Here is a 16,543-nt window from a genome sequence, read left to right as displayed (position 1 = left end):
CAGGTGATGAAGAGCACCCACCTCCCTAACCGTCATCTTTTTGGCCGCGTATCTTCCCGTATGCGAGAGATGGGGTTTCAGCGATCCACGGAGCAATGCCGCTCGAAATTCAAAAGAGTAAAGGCAGCCTTCTTTGACTCCTTGGAGGCATGGCAAGGTATCCCCAGGCAGAGAGCGAGGCCACCCCACTTCGCGCAGATGATGAGGCTTTGGGAAGCGGCAGGAAAACCCAGCTGGAGCAAATGCCATCATGCTGGTGAGTGCTGTGGAGACAATTTTTACGAGGGTGGCGGGTTCAATCCAATCCCGAGTTTATTCAAAACTCCTTTGAACAACCAGTACTATTGCACCTGCTGTGTTAATGTTAGCACATCTCTGGTTTTGATAGACTCTCGATTCATAAGACTGAATAGCACCCATATTATGACACGACTTTTGAATGCCACCCTCAGCAAATAGAACCCTCCAAATTCCCTTCATACATGCTTATCCAACCAGTGCTATGCTTTAGACATTTTTGTGCTTACCGTCAAGGTGCAAATTTGGAGAAAGAGGGGCAGACAGCAAATGATTGGCATGATCCTAGCCAAAAATAAACCGTGTGCTCAAAATGCCCAGGGAATTAGTCAGCATCATGCGATGGGGGACCTTTATTGGGAACAATCTTGATGCCCCTCAAACGACAGGATGTAATGTTCTGCCCTTCTCCAAAAATGCGGTGGTGGTGATTCACTGTTCTGTTTTGCCTGGTTTACAGCTCTTCTTCGCCGCCAAGACGAGCCTCAGGTGGAGGCTGAGTCGCAGGAGGAGACAGAGGAGGCGACAGAGCACCCAACTGAGGAGGAGGCCTCTCCAGGGAGCGCTGCTGTGGAGCCAGAGGACGCCCATGCAGGTGAGCAGACATAATCAATCAGATTTCATGCATCTGTCATTGTTTGGAAAACCCACAACTAATTCTTAAAAATTTGCATGCATAGTTTGTTTGGTTTGTTGGCATAACAGCACCCATGTATCAATTGATATAATTGTTATCTTGACACTATTTCTCAGCATTCTGAAGACATGCAATATATATTCCTCCCTTGAAGCATTTGAAACCCAGTCTTTATCAGAGTTGCTGTGATTGAGAGCATGAAAAGTGATTATCTCTCAATTATGGACCCACCTCTATGTATGCACAAAGATCATGTTCAATTTGCCAAGCTACACCCCCCCATAACTCTGCACAAGTTAACCAAATGGGGTGTCGTCTTTTGCATCACTCGAAAGAATATTTATTTCTTCCACTCAGTGATCAACAACCAATATCGTCATGAAACCTTGAATTGGCACTTTTGCTGTTGGTACTGGGCATGTTCTTTGAACTTGATAACAGTGCATTGAAGAATCACGATGCTATTTGGTAAAATCGAGTTTTGCGTGACCTCAATGTGACATTTCTTTTCCTGTGGCCCTCACAGGGGAGACTGAGGATGTGCACGAGACACGACCCTCACCGCAACCCGGCCCCTCTAGTGACACACAGCAAACCGCAGAGCAGCCAGTGTCAACGCACACTATTGATGATGTCCTTAGGAATCTGGACAGTATGGACCGGCGCCTCTCTGCCACACGTAAGTGGATTAGTTTGGATTCCCGCCCTCCCACCTGTAAGAAATAAAAATCCTCATAGTCATGAGGTTCCTTTTTTTACTGTTCAGTGAACAGCATCCAGAGAAGAATGTCCACCAACGAGGGACGCATGATGCGTTTTGGCAGGCGTTTGGACAATGTGGAGAGGCGCCTCCGAGAAGTAGAGGAGACACGAGTGCCTGCCAGGCTTCCAGACCCTCTTCCTGAAATATAAAGTTTCTCTCATTTAATAAAAAAAACAGGTTTATGTGGTTTAACAGTAAAGTTTATTGTGTTCATTGTTGGTCAAGACAAGGTGCTGTGATGCATTTTTAATTTTAATTTCCAGTTAACTTTTCAGTAATAAGATAAATTTGTTTCCCACCACAAACACAAAACGATCAGCCACCAAATGATTGGAGCATGCAACACATATGACAGAAGGCCAAAGATAGCGTGCTGTTCTGACATGTCAATGAAACACTAGAGAGTCAGTCTAGCTCTGGCACGGCCAACACAGGCACGTTTGGCTACACCCAAACGCGGTGCAATGTTCTCTGTGGCAGTATCCTGCAAGGCCTTTGCCTTTGGAGATTTCGCCCTCTGTTGATTGACCAGAATTTCACCAAGAGTTTGCAGTGTCAGGACAGCAGACTGCATGACCTGAAGGTTATCATCCCACGCCCGCCTAAAGTATATGCTCTCCTGACGTGTTGCCTCAATAAAATCATTTTGAATTTTTTTTCCCTCATCATGCCACCTTACGCTTTCCTCCCTGTCAATGCGCCATTCAGCAATTTGGGCCTTATGCTCCTCCCCTGACTGACTGATCATCTTATCAGCGACTGCAAACAATCCCGCATTTCTCCGTCTTCTGCTCTTTATACGTTCAAGGCGTGACCCTGGGGAAGCCTCAGCCATGGATGTTGATGTGGAATCTGAAGGAGACACAAAGAAAACAGTCATTGTCAGCTCAGAACAGCGCATCACCATGGACCAAGGGTCTGGACCACTGTTGTTCGGCAAAGTGGTAGGGAAACAAGAACCATCGAGCACAAATTGATTCTAGAAGCAAACAGTGGCAAAATAATCTCATATGTTAAAATCTCAGCACAGGAAGAAAAACCCACAGTGGGAGAATGTTGCACTTCAGTCATGACACTCATTCCCTGAACAAAACACTCATAACCCACCACACGCGTGCTCTGTTTTCCGATAACGAGCAGAGTAAGCACCATGTGAATATGAAATTCTCCTTTGTTGCCTGTTTTCAGAAAATCACTTATTCCGTTATAAAAATTTGAAAAAGACAATACCGAGCATCATTCTATCCTTCTGTAAAATGAGGATTAATAAAACAACAGATTTATGAATGTGACTTTCGTCACTGAGATGTCACAAGCTTCCATGTGTCCGAACTCACCCTTTCCGCCACCTTGCTGCAATGAGCTTGAGTCGCCGTCACTCTGTGGTTCCTCCTGAGCATCAGGACACGGTTCCTCCGCCTCTGAAGAGAGTGCATAGCAACATGATTGAACATGAGCGATGTTAGAGAGACATGTGTAAACCTATGTTGCTCATGGATCTTAATGGTCTGCAACATTTAACCATTGATGTTTTCCAGGGCCGACAATTAGCAACATGTGAATATTGCTTCAAATAAGACAACTGTCTGGGCACACTGATTAGAAAGTGTTTGGCTTGCTGGGAGATCCAGTGTTCCGTTTAATCAAACCACCCAACTGAACACATGGGTCTTGGGTGGCCATGGGGTGGTGATAATTATAAGGAAAATCAAAGAGTCCAGCAGCACCTTTAAGACAAAACAAAATTAAAGTGGCATAAGCTCTCGAGAATCCAGTTCTCCTCGTCAGAGGCATGTTGCAGAAACATGCATCTGACGAAGAGCACTGTGATTTTCGAAAGCTCATGCTACAGTAAAGTTGGTTTGTCTTAAAGGTGCTGCTGGACTCTTTTTGATTTTGCAACTACGGAGTAACACGGCTGACTCCTCTGGAATTATAAAGAAAGTTATATTGGAACCCCTTGTCCAGTTTCATCAAAGACTTCTTCCTGCATCTGAGTTGGTGACAGGTTCCAAATTTTGGTACTCACCACAGTCAGCAAGGCCATCCACTGTGACATCTAGGTCATTCTCTGGTGCCGCCTGTGCCAACCCCACACCGCCATCTGAGGAAAGTTGAAACAAGGGACAAATATCCTCAGTAGTGAGATCCTGCTGTTTCCCCCCCAATAAAAATGCTTTTTTCAGCCTTACTCACCTCTGGGGGAGGGGGTGGAACTTCTAACCTGCTCACGATCAATGGTTATCAGATCGTGCGAGAAAAGCTCCTCTGACCCGTCATAGCAGGGCACCGTGGGGAGAACATGCTGTGCCACAGACTCGACACAGAGGCTCCTTGCAACACGCCTCGGTTTGACGCTTGCATCCCCCCGCAGAATGCTGTTCAGCTCCCTGTAATATGGGCAGGTTATGGGAGCATTTCCTGAGATACCGTTATGTGCCACCACCTTCTTATATTCTAGCCTCATTGTTTTCGTCTTGGATCTGCATTCTGTCGCCGACCTCTTATGTCCCCGGGAGGCCATCTGAACGGCGATGCGCTCAAAGTAGTCTATATTTCTATGACTTTTCTTCAGTGCATCCTGTATTTTCTCCTCTCCCCAGAACGAGAGAAGGTCCAGGATTTCCCTCTCCCTCCATGCCACCCCTCTTGAAACCTGTGGCCGGAGCTCAGTCATTTGAACTGTTGATCACCAGAAGCTTCTGATTCTTGGCGTTTTCCCGCTTGATTGTAATTCTCTGATAGCAGAGCATGCGCGCTCCAGGCTCAAAGTCTGAGTTCCTGCATCGTGCATTGGATCACGGGAGATGATGGTGAAATTTACGCGGGAATTAACGGATCTGAAAGTGGTCGGGGCATGCGCTAGAAAGATGTTTTTATATCTTCCTTTAGAGCCTTTTTATGTGTTCGCTAGAACGGCTTGTTGGCATATTGATAATGACATTGGGAACGTCAGATTCCAGAATGCAATGACCAAGAAATATATCTTCTGATTAAGGTGGATGATCGCCTGTGATGGGGGAGGCGTCACCCACAGCGGACACCTGTTTCCACACTACATGAAACTGGTTCCGTGAGGGGCAGTCAACATCCTTGTCCATCCCATGCATCATTCTCCCCGGCTTTCATCTGGGGATCCACTCTTGCAACATGACGGGGCAGTCAAGCCGAAAGCTGACATGACAGCTTGCACCGAAAAATGTCCCTAAGCGATCCGTTCTAATTCCGGGTAGGTGCATGGAGGTTGACTGAGTCAAGGTGTCGGCATACCGATGAATTGCCCTTCTTTTTTTCCCCCTTTGAGTGCGTGGGCGGGGCCGCGGAGATGAGGGGTGCGTACTGATTGGGTGATGCTTTGGGGGGTGGGAGATTTAATGAGCTCATAGCGCGATGAAATCGCGGTGGTCTGCTGCGACGCCGTAGCGACACCATAACGATTTTTTTTAAAAAACGTGTGAACAGAGGAATGAGTAGCGCGGCGGCAGCGAAAAACTAGCGCTAAAACAAGGTAGTGTGGAATCGACCCTAATATCATCCCATATAGAAAATGAGATACAAATTTGGCCTGATATAATTTAAGAGCCGCTGGCATTATAATGAAAAAATGGTATGAAAAAATCTTAATATAACTTGTGCCGATTTTTGGCCTATGGCAGCAGCCTCAATAAACATAATGAAAATAGACAGGCCTTCAAAGGGGGTTTCTCCTCTTCAGCAATGAAGTAGCCAGAAAGTTTCAGTTTTCGAGTTTCATATTCCGTCAGCCTTCTCCTCCATGCAAGTATCAATTAGAGTAACCTGTTACTTTTTCAGGAATTCATCTCATATCACAGAAAGAATGAGAAATTGCTTTTCTCTTTCTCTACCTTAAGGCTGCATTGTTGAATGTTGTCCTGCCACAGCATCATAGCTGTCTTTCAGTACCAGATGGTGTGGGTTCATAGAGGGAAATCCAGTTGCAAATGGCAATGAAAGTATAATATTTAATGCTGTGTGGACGCAGCCTAAATTAGGACTGTGGCAATGAACCTCAAAGTTTGTCCTATTCTCCAGGGCTCTGAATCAATCCTTGGGATTTTGTCCTTGAGTCAGCCCCAGAGATTGGCTATCCAATCAGAGCCCCTGGAACTTCACTGGATAGGAGGCAAGTGAGCCACCTCAGCTTAAACAGGGAGAAGAGATACATTTTCCCTTCGGACAGGGAGATTGTAGCTCTGGATAAGTGCATTAGCTGTAGTCAGGCTTTTTATTTTGGGCTTTGTAGTTAGGATTTGGGGGTCATGTAGGTAGAAACTTTTTGTAAGGAATTAAACCCCCTGTGAAGGGCCTGCTCCAATCTAAATTTTCTGTTACCTGTTCTGAAGTCAGGTTCTCTGAAAGTTTAAAAGAGTAGCCTAGGACATGAGCAGAAGTCTGTCATCTGTGTTAAAGAGGTTGCAACTGAACTTTGAATGTGAAGGAGCCCTAAGGAAAAGGCAATAATACACCCTCACCCACACCCAGCCTCTGTGGGCCAAGCTACAAGTGACGAATGACACTTGAACGGCAAGTGTATTTCTCCCTGTTCACTTGCGCTCCACTCAATCCACTTGCTGTTCAAGTGTCATTCGTCACTTGTAGCTCGGCCCCATGTTATCAATTTAGAGCGGGACCATAAGTGACGCCTGACACAGGTTGGACACTAGTCAGCTTCCCTCAAGTTTTGATGGGAAATGTAGGCATCCTGGTCTTGCAGCTTGACTCTCTGACTGCTGTCCAATGGACTTTTCAACTGTCACTTGTCCAACATTCCACCAAGCTGCCTACATTTCCCATCAAAACTTGAGGGAAGCTGGCAAGTGTCCAACCTGTGTCAGGTGTCACTTGTGGTCCCGCTCTTAGACTCAAGTTCAACAAGTTAGTTCCCAGTGATGAAAAAGCATGATCTCTGGGGAGTGTTGTTGCAAGCCATTTGTACTTTTGTTCTTAATATTTATTTCACAAAAGAAAACAAAAAAAAACCCTTTAACTGTTTCCACAACTTATTTTATGTAACTAAGTCTTTGGTATTTATTCTGTGCTATCAGTCAAGTCAAAAATAGCTGTGGGAAAGGGGTTTCTAATCATCTCACTCTCAAATACCACATAATTACTGTCACAAATAAAACCCTTTTAGGGAACACAAAGCTACACTAAACCATCCAGTTAATAAAAGTTTGTGTCCGCCTGCCCTTTTATTAATAGTGTGGTGGCTTGGGTTTAAACAGAAGGAAAGGGAAGTTCAGAATAGGGGGGTGATAGCACAGTGTTTAGTCCAGAGAGCCTTTTTCCTCTGATGTCTCCCCCTCAGCTCTCCCTCCTTCTTCCCCCATCATATCTGGACTGCGTCACAAATATAATCAATGACAGCCCAAGCTGTGAAGTCACAAAATACAACAAAAGTGGTGGTAACCAGGCTCTAACCATAACAATACCCTGTTCATGCAAAAAGACTACGGGTGGAAATACACGTTAATAAGTTCCTAGGGATGCTCAAGTGCAGGATTGTATGTGTAGTCTTCAATTCACATACAAGCGGTTTTTGCTTGGCGCATGTGAATGCCACTTTCACAGGAGCTCCCTTTATGTGACTGGAAGTGATTCCGGAGGGCAAAGTGGTAATTCAGCTCTATTTTCACTGCAAGAACAAGTACTGTAGGTTCCTGTGACTTAACAAAAAGGACATATGTCCTGAGAGACCCAAGTAAAGAAAAAATTCTTTGTAACCCTTAGAGATATTTCCAATATTTTGAATTTTTTTTAATATTTCTAAAAAGTGCAAGTGCAAAGTGTCCAAACAAAGTTCTTAATCCTGTTACTATTGCTTACAAATACCCCTAAATACTCATAAATTGGTCAATGCCACTAAGATTTCATATATTCAGAACCAATGCTTCTCAATGAATAATCAATTTCAGTGTCCGTTCAACAATTTCCCTTAAGAAAGCAGTCACTTGTATTCACATTTGATCTTTCCACAGGCAGAAATCCGTTATGCAGAATCAACAGCGGAAAGAATCTCCGAGGTGATAGCAGCGGGGAGAGATGCTCCTGGGAAGTTGGCAACGGGTGAGCCAGCTTTCAATTCATCCTGTTTCGCATTGCTTCATCAAGCAAATTCTTATTACTGCTCATTTATCAAGCACCATTCCCAACATGCATTGGTTTCCTTTCCTAACAATTTCCTTTTGTTTGTTCAGCGTCTTTTGTGAGAACAGGATTTCCCACTCTTTCCTGTGCCGGGTAAAGGATGCTGAACACATGGAAGGCAAACTGCCTGCTTCCGCTTTGAAATTGGAGGCATCTGGAATCTGTGAAAAAAAACGGCAGCATTCAGTAAGTAGCCCGTCGCTTTAACAGCATGTGGAAACAGCCATTATCTGCATTTCAAGATACTTTTAGCAGTTGAGGAGGAACTGATATTGAACACATGAATGTATTCATTTGGAGCAAATTGAAAGGTGACAGTGCGAGCAGGAGCACGGAAAGCTGGAGGGGGGACACCTGAGCATCCCTAGGTAATGTGTATTTCCACCCCAGGTCCCCACCCCCAAAATGGGCCATCAAGAAAAAGGGGGGAAGGTCTTACATTTGTAGTTACATTCAGTAATTAAAAATAATCTTTTTTTAAAAAAAGAGGAAACATCCTATATTCAGGGTTGTCTTTCTGTTAAGTAAATACACGGTGTGATATAAATCCTCTTATTTCTGCTACCTTTCATTTTACCACTGTATTTTGGAAGATCACTCTTCCTTTATTGAAAGCCACTTAAACCAGAGCATTACTTTACAGGGCATCTTAAAGATAAGCAAGATTTAGGTCCATTAGCACCTTAGAGACCAACTAGATTTCCATTTGGACTCTAAGGTGTTACTGAACCCGAATCTTGCTCTTCTATAACAGACCAACACACTTACCCACCTGAAGCTAGAAGAATAAGCAGACTCAGTCTCTCTGTGTGTAAGGAGAAATTCATCCATACTCCTTAGGAAAAAAAATACTCATGAAAAAGGAGAGTACAGGGCTAATTGTCTAGTTAGTGCTAATGAACTTAAAATTGCTTTGCAATTTATATATATGCAATAATCCCAGTTCTTAACATCTAGCCAAGTTGATCTAAGAAACATCTCTGTAAACAAATTATTTTTCTTTGGTGATTTTATGTGTTATTTCTCTATCTGTCAAAAAATGTGTGGAGGCTGGAACTGTGCCAAGAAATTCTTGCACACCTCTAAATCTTTGCTGCTACACTTTTATCGGGATGCTGTCTTCCTGTTGCAGGGGCGTGCCGTTGTTTTGTGTGTTTGGCATGTGCTTGCGGGAGTTGGAGGGCCCTCCATCTGACAAGTTTGACAGGTCTACAGCAAATCCATGCTGTCAGAACAAATGCCGGGCTGGCTCTCAAAGATCTTTTAAAAAAATATTTAAAATTTATAAACAACCTTCCGTCTGAAATGCTACCAATCTTATTAACTAGTGCCTCTAGCAGATTTCAATAAATATCCTCTACCATATTCCAATTCTATGGTTGGCTTATCTAACGTTGCCAAGCTTTAAGCATGAAGCTAGGACCAAAAGGTATCTTACTAGCTGTTTGCTGACTCTTGCTTGAGAACAAGATGAAGCAGGCAGACTGTTGGACTTCTTGAACCTCCAGGGCAACTGACAACCTGTAACTTTTGTAACTCCTGGGCCGATTCCACACGGCTTACCTGAAGCTGGGATGTTATGGAACATGCCGGAAAAAATGCAGAAGATCTCGTTTTCTCGCGAGAGTTTTGTGCGATGTTGCGCAAAACATGCATGATAAAACGCAACCTTCCATGTTTTTTCTGGCATGTCCCACAATGTTCTGCAACGTCCCGGCTTCAGGTAAGCCATGTGGAATTGGCCCTGGTTTCTCCATTCTCGAAGGCTCTGGCAATAGCAGTGACACTTTTCTGACTATAGTTGCAACTCCAGGTTGGAGAATTCCTGGAGATTTAGGGATGGAACAAGGGTTTGGGGAGGGGAAGGACCTCAGTAGGACATGAAGTCATCAGCTTAACTCTCCAGTGTATTCATTTTCTCCAGGGGAACTCACCCCTGTAGTCTTGAGATCAGTTGTAATTCTTGGAAGACTCCAGACTCCACCTGGCAGGTTGGCAACCCTATTTCTAACAGTTTCAGGTAGGTAGCTGTGTTGATCTGTCTTGCTCTTCTGTTTCTGATAGCAGCTACTAGAAATAAATGTTGGCCACACGTACACTATCCGCATGGAGACAGTGGCTCATACAAGTGGCACTTCCAGATATGTTCCTATCCAAACTTCGAGGTGGCCACACCCTGGAAGTGATAGTGTGACAGTTCAAACATTTTAGCAGGAAGGACTGCTGTTCAGCTTTCAAGCTCAGAGGAAACAACATAAAAAGCACCAACGAGATATCAAACACACTGTCTACAAAATGATCCTTTTGCTGGGAATCACAGCAAAATGATGGGATGAACAGCCTCTGGCCTTGCAACGAGGCTTGACTCAGTCCATGGACCTCAATCTGCACAGTGTAAGGAAGGCTGAGAGGTGATGCTCGTCAATCAATCATGCTTTGTGGTCCTCAATTAATTCCAAAGTCAGATATCTGGTACAAGTACGTTCGTGATTGCCTTTTGGGTGTCACCTCAGAGACCAGATAGCTGCATCTAAACTGTCTGCTTTTCACACGTCCACATCAACAACCGGAGAAGGGCTGGAAAGCACATTAAGTAGCACATGCCAATGCGGCCTCCACCAAAACTCTAGGAAGGTCCCTTTCCATCAATTTCCATTTCACTTCACCATTAAAATGCACAAAAAGAGCACGAAAATGCCAGAGAAGCCTGCAAATGTCTTGTAATTCACCAAAACAACACGGATAGATTGCACATACTCATTTTTAAAGAGGCGATATTTTAGTATCGCAGGGAATCATACACCTATAAAATCCAGAAGCATAGAATCAGATGGGCAAGATAGCTCCTTGAGCCCTAGTTCAGCAAGCTTCGTTACAGCAACTGCTGGATTGTATATCTAGCCACAAACACCACATTAAATAACAAAAGTTAGAGAAATAGCTCCACGACACCTTTTGGATGATAAACACCAACCCTGATTTCTAGCACTAGGACACTAGAAGCTGAGGGCCCAGCTACAAGTGACGAATGACACTTGAATGGCAAGTGTATTCCTCCCTGTTCACTTGCCCTCCACTTGTCCTCCACTCGATCCACTTGCTGTTCAAGTGTCATTCGTCACTTGTAGCTCGATCACGTAGGGCCAAGCTACAAGTGACGAATGCCACTTGAATGGCAAGTGGATTGAGTGGAGGGCAAGTGAACAGGGAGAAATACACGTGAGTCTGTGCACTTGCCATTCAAGTGTAATTCACCACTTCTAGCTTGGCCCTAGAACACTTCGTCCAAAAAGAAGGAACTTCCCGCCCACGGTCCAGCGCTCCAGTTATGGGGCAACGCATGGGGTTGGATGTTGCATATTCATTCCACTTCTTGCATCATCGGAGAAGGTGCCTTGTGGTGGGAGAAATGCCACTGTTAGCGGAATGGAACGGCAGCGTCCCTGGTCCAAATCCTTGTTGCTGTTCCTTGCACAATAAAGGCATTAATCAACAGTGAAAAAGACAGATGACTAACTCCGACATTGGATTTCCTTCTACACAATGCACTTAGAAAAAAAACAACGCCTTTGATTTTAATTGCAGAAGAAAGTTAACATACTGTTGTGTTGCTTGCAGTAGGAGTTCTTTTTAGCTTATCATATAGATGGGCTCTGGCAAACTGTGCGTGCGACGCCTGCAGAAACGTTTTGCTCTCTGTTAAGAAAGGGAGAAAAAAAATGTCGGAAGACCAAAACAAGCCTCAGATGCAGTGTGCTGATATAGTTTCAAAGTCATTAATTGTTCAGGCTCATTCCTCACACAAGAATTCATCTTTCGATGTCTTTTTGCACAGGGCTGCCAAGAGCTCCGTATACACTAGTAGGCTCTAAGTGCATCAAAATACTTCCGTATAAATCTGCCACTACGCATATTTCTTAACAATTCAATTAAAAGAATATCTAATATCGCTAAAGTTTCAGGAAGACAGCTTTGTTGGTCTTCAGTAGAACAGGAGTCCAATGGAACCTTAGAGACCAATGAGATTTCCAGGGTCTGAGCTTTCTGAAGAAAGGAGCTCTCACTCTCGAAAGCGTATATCTTGAAAATCTTGTTGGTCTCAAAGGTGCCACTGCACCCAATCCTGCTGTAGTATTGCAAAAGAGGTGATTTACATGGACTTATTCTTTTCTGTGTGCTGGCCCAAAACAACTTCATTCCATATCAGACAGTCTCCCGAAGAGAACTTGGAGGCTATGGTTCAAAGACAGAGATGGGAGATGGGTGAGGAGTATGTTTGGTGATACACACCTATAATGGCACAGAGGAGTGTTTCTACCCCCACCCACCAGTCTTGGCAATGTGCCTCATGGAACCTAGTTCATGAGAGGCTGCATGGGAAGAGCTATATAGGGAGCTCTGCCTCCCAGTTGCAGCTATGGGCCTGCTGTAATATTGGCAACTAGTAACAAAGCTGGTTGTGGGGGTGAGGGGGAATGGGCTCTAGAAAGGGGAGGACGGGCAGGCAGGCATTGCCTCCTCCTCTGTGACTGATTCCGGCAGGGTGAAGGGGGGGAGACATTGCCACTTGCTCCACTACTGATCCCAGCTGGGTGAAGGAGAGTGGGCATTGCCTCCTGCTCCATGCCTGATTCCAGCCGGGTGAGGGGGAGTAGGCACTGCCACCTGCTCCACACTTGATTCCAGCAGGGTGAAGGGGGGCGGGCGTCACCACCTGCTCCACACCTGATCCTGGCTGGGTGAAGGGGGGTGGGGACTGTCTCCTGATCTGTGCCTGATTCTGTCCGAGTGAAGGGGGGTGGGCATTACTGTCTGCTCCATGTCTGATCCCGATGGGGTGAAGAGGGGGCGGGCATTGCTGCCTACTACACACATGATTCTAGAGGGTTGAAGGGGGAGCGGGCATTGCCACCTGCTCCACTCATGACCCAGGCTGTGTGAAGGGGGGGGAGGACATTGCCACCTTCTCCACACCTGATCCCAGCTGGGTGATGGCATATGGAAGGCATTGCCACCTGCTCTGCTCCTGATTCCAGCCATGTGAATGGGAGACAAGTATTGCCACCTGCTCTGCTTCTGATCCTGACCAGGTGATGGCGGGGTGACGGATATTGCTACCTGCTCTGTTCCTGATCCAAGCAGCATGAAGGCAAGGGTGGACATTGCAACCTGCTCTGTGCCTTATCCCAGCTGGTTGAAGGCAGGGGTGGGCATTTCCACCTGCTCTGCTCCTGATCCCAATTGATTGAAGGGGGGTGGGCATTGCCACCTGCTCCGCTCCTGATCCCAGCTGTGTGAACGTGGGGGTGAGCATTGCCACCTGCTCCGCTCCTGATCCCAGCTGGATGATGCCAGGGGGGCATGCATTGCTGCCTGCTCTACACCTGATCCAGGCCTGGGCTTCCTGCCACAGCATCCAGGGATGAGGGATGAGCAGCTTCTTCTGGGCTTACCTTCATGGCAAAACCCTCTGGTGGTGTACCAGGGTACAAATTGAGTTGTCTGGAACACGGTTAACCTTGTATGTAGTAGGATGGGGTAGAATCATAGAATCATTGGGTTGGAAGGAACCTCCAGGGACATCTAGTCCAACCCCTGCACAATGCAGGAAATTCACAACAACCACTTCCTCCCACACACACCCAGTGACCCTTGCTCCATGTGCAGAAGATGGCAAAACACTGTCAGGATCCCTAGCTGAAGTGGCCTGGGGAAAATTACTACCTAACCCCAAGTGGTGATTGGCATTATCCTGGGCATGTAAGAAAGGGCCACAAGAACTAAGTCCTGATGTAACCCTTCCTGCTCTCCCTCTCATGATTTTCCCAGAATCAGCATTGCTGTCAGATGGCCATCTAGCCTCTGCTTAAAAACCTCCAAAGAAGGAGAGCCCACCACATCCTGAGGAAGCCTGTTCCACTGGTAATACCTCTCAGTCACAGAATTTTTAGAAAATCATTCCGGATTGGGAGCCATGAGTAGCAGCAATATGAAATAGGGCACCCAGTGGCACTTCAAAAAAGTAACCAAATTTATTCTAGCATCACATTTCATGAATCAGAATTCACATCATTGGTTCTGACAATCTGTGATTAATGAAAGGTTATGCTGGAATAAATCATGACCGTCTTTAAAGTGCCACTGGATGTCTGTTTTGTTTTTAGGAATGTTGGAGACTCTCTTCAGGTTGGTTTGGAAGAGGGCCTTTTCTCGTTGGCTTCACAGGTTTCTGCAGGTTTTTTTTTAACTAAAGAAGACTGCAGAATAACGGTTTAGATTGTAACTAGAGGAAGTACTAATGGTGTGGTTTGCTCTTGTAAAGATATGCATACTTGGTGAGCACCCTCATGAATCTTATGATAAAAGGAAGTTTACTCAAGCCAGGTATTATTTATTTATTTAAAACATTATGCCACTTTTCCAGCAAAGGCAGTGAACATCGAGGCATTAAAACCATTAAAAACATTTAAAATCTTACTACATAATTCAGTAAGCAGGTTTCTGACGACTCCCCTCTTTTCCCAGAGCACAGGCATGTTAGTGCGCCCCTAGCGGGGATAAAGGGGAGTTGCTCCCGGCAGCACTAACCACCTTCCGCGGCCGAACCAGCGCACACAGAGCTGAAATGGATAGCTGCCGGGCGCATGAGCTCACAAGAAGCTCTGTGAGGCGGCCTGAAGGTGGGCACGGGAGAAGCCGCGCCACTGTGTCCCAACAGCCAGCCAGGCAGATAGGCAGGCAAGCAGGCGCCCAGCTCACTCCACTGCCTCCTGGCTGCTGAAGGCAGCCAGGCACTGCATGCCCCACTCAGCACGTGCGCCCAGCCGCCGGGGTTCTCGTGGCAGTGACTCTGGCTCCCCCCCCCCACAAAGCCCCTTGGAGCACACGGAGCCCGGCCTGTCAAAGGACACCGCCAGGTGGGCAGGGGCTGCTCCACCTTTAACCCTCTCAGCACTGGGGCTCCTCCTATACCAGGGGGCCAGACAACCAAGTTGTGGTGAAGGAGAGCCCAGCCGGGTGGTCTGTGAGGCTGCACTCCCTCACCACACCCGCCTGGCTGGGGTTTGAAAGGTGGCAGGAGGCAAGCTTTTGGGTTGCCAGCTCCAGGTGGGGAAATTCAGGGGGGATGGGAGGTGGAGCCTGGAGAGGGTGGCCATAGCAGCCCTCTCCTCCAGTGGAAGTGATCTCTGTCAGCTGGAGAAGTTAGGAAGTAGGGTTGGCAGGTTCAGGTTGGAAAATTCCTGGAGAAGGTGGAGTTTGGGGAGGGATGGGATATAATGCCGCAGAGTCCCCTTTCCTAAGCAGCCCTCTCCTCCAGTGGAAGGGATCTCTCTCAGCTGGAGATCAGTTGTAACTCCAGGAGATCTCCAGCCACCACCTGGAGGCTGGGAAGTAGGGTTGTCAGCTTCAGGACGCTTTGAGGGAGGGAAGGGACCCCAGCTGGATATAATGCTGTAGAGTCCCCTCTCCTAAGCGGCCATTTCCTTCAGGGGAACTGATCTGGGTGGCCTGAAGACCCGTTGTCATTCCAGACCTCCATCACCACCTGGAGGCTGACAACCTGCATCTGAGGCCAAGCAAGTCAGGTGGAGAAGAGAATTTGCGGCAGCAAGCCTCTCCTACTTGGTCAGGGGCAAAAGGGGTCGCTGCCTCATGCAGGAAAGTCCACTCAGGCCAGCAAGCAGAGGCTGTTTACATTTGCAGATCAGGTGCCCTTCTTGCCTGTACGCACCCTTCTTGTTCTGAGATAAATGTGTTCACAAAGTGCCTGGATAGAAGTGGTGCAGTCACCGCTATTGCTCTTTAGGGCTCAGCTAGATTCCCAAGTTCACCGGGGCCTCGAGTGTGCACGTGGGAATGCACTTAGGAGTAAGCCCCCCTGCACACCGCAGCCTTTATTTCTGCATGAAGGCTCAGTGCTCTAAAGGGTCTCGCAGTTGCAGAAGGCTTTGCTCAGATGAGTGAAACTGCTGCAGCAAATACATTGGGAGAAGTCTGAGTCCCAGGCTATGAAGGACTTCTTCTTACCTGTAAAGAACTTGAATTGGACCTGAATATGAATGGAGCAGCTGATCAATTGGTGCAATGGGCCTACTCAGCCTAGCAAAACTATACTACCATCCTAAAGAGAGTCACACCTTTCTAAGCCCATAGACTTCAGTGGACTTAAAGGGTGTGTTTAGGAGCGCACTGCTAATCTCCTTAGCCTTCACTCTTGGGAAAAGTGCTCCAATCTCTTGATAATTTTGGATGATTTTTGGCACCCTTTCCAGCACTACTACCACTTTTCTGAGATATATCAACTAGAATTGGACACAGTAGTCCAAATGATGCTGCACTATAATGCCATAGAAAAGTATTACAATATTGCTGTGAAGGCAGCAGGGAGGTCCGGCTCAGCGCATCCCTCCCAACCGTTAGCTAGAGCCCATTGCATTTTTTCATGCAACGGGCTTTGTTGCTAGTGTATATATATTTGACAATACAGTAAAGACATACAGACATACAAAAACACAACCAGGGAGGAGGGGAAATAAGTTTTCGCAATATGAAATATAAAAGTCTTCTGCTGCTGCTGGAGGACAATGGCAGAGGGAGGCAGGTGAATCTCCCTGGTGAGGGAGTTCCAAAGTTTCATTGCCACAATCAAGAAAGCCCTTTCTTGGGTTGCACCCATC

At 46.4% G+C, this 16,543-nt stretch overlaps 1 protein-coding gene across 1 annotated transcript; it reads right to left on the bottom strand.

Annotated features, from left to right (window-relative positions):
• Nucleotides 1–2,061: 2,061 nt before the first annotated feature.
• Nucleotides 2,062–4,399, bottom strand: LOC129341570 (myb/SANT-like DNA-binding domain-containing protein 7). The gene is made up of 4 exons (XM_054996833.1): nt 3,894–4,399; nt 3,727–3,801; nt 3,035–3,118; nt 2,062–2,549 (listed from the first exon to the last, which is right to left on the bottom strand). Exons 1-4 carry the CDS (start codon nt 4,372–4,374, stop codon nt 2,095–2,097), a joined length of 1,095 nt encoding a protein of 364 aa, XP_054852808.1. The 5' UTR covers nt 4,375–4,399; the 3' UTR covers nt 2,062–2,094.
• Nucleotides 4,400–16,543: the final 12,144 nt, after the last annotated feature.

Source organism: Eublepharis macularius, chromosome 13 (genome assembly GCF_028583425.1).
Source record: "Eublepharis macularius isolate TG4126 chromosome 13, MPM_Emac_v1.0, whole genome shotgun sequence".
NCBI lineage: Eukaryota > Metazoa > Chordata > Lepidosauria > Squamata > Eublepharidae > Eublepharis > Eublepharis macularius.
The sequence above is the reverse complement of the archived record's forward strand: the minus strand, read 5'-3'. Positions and strand labels throughout refer to the sequence as shown.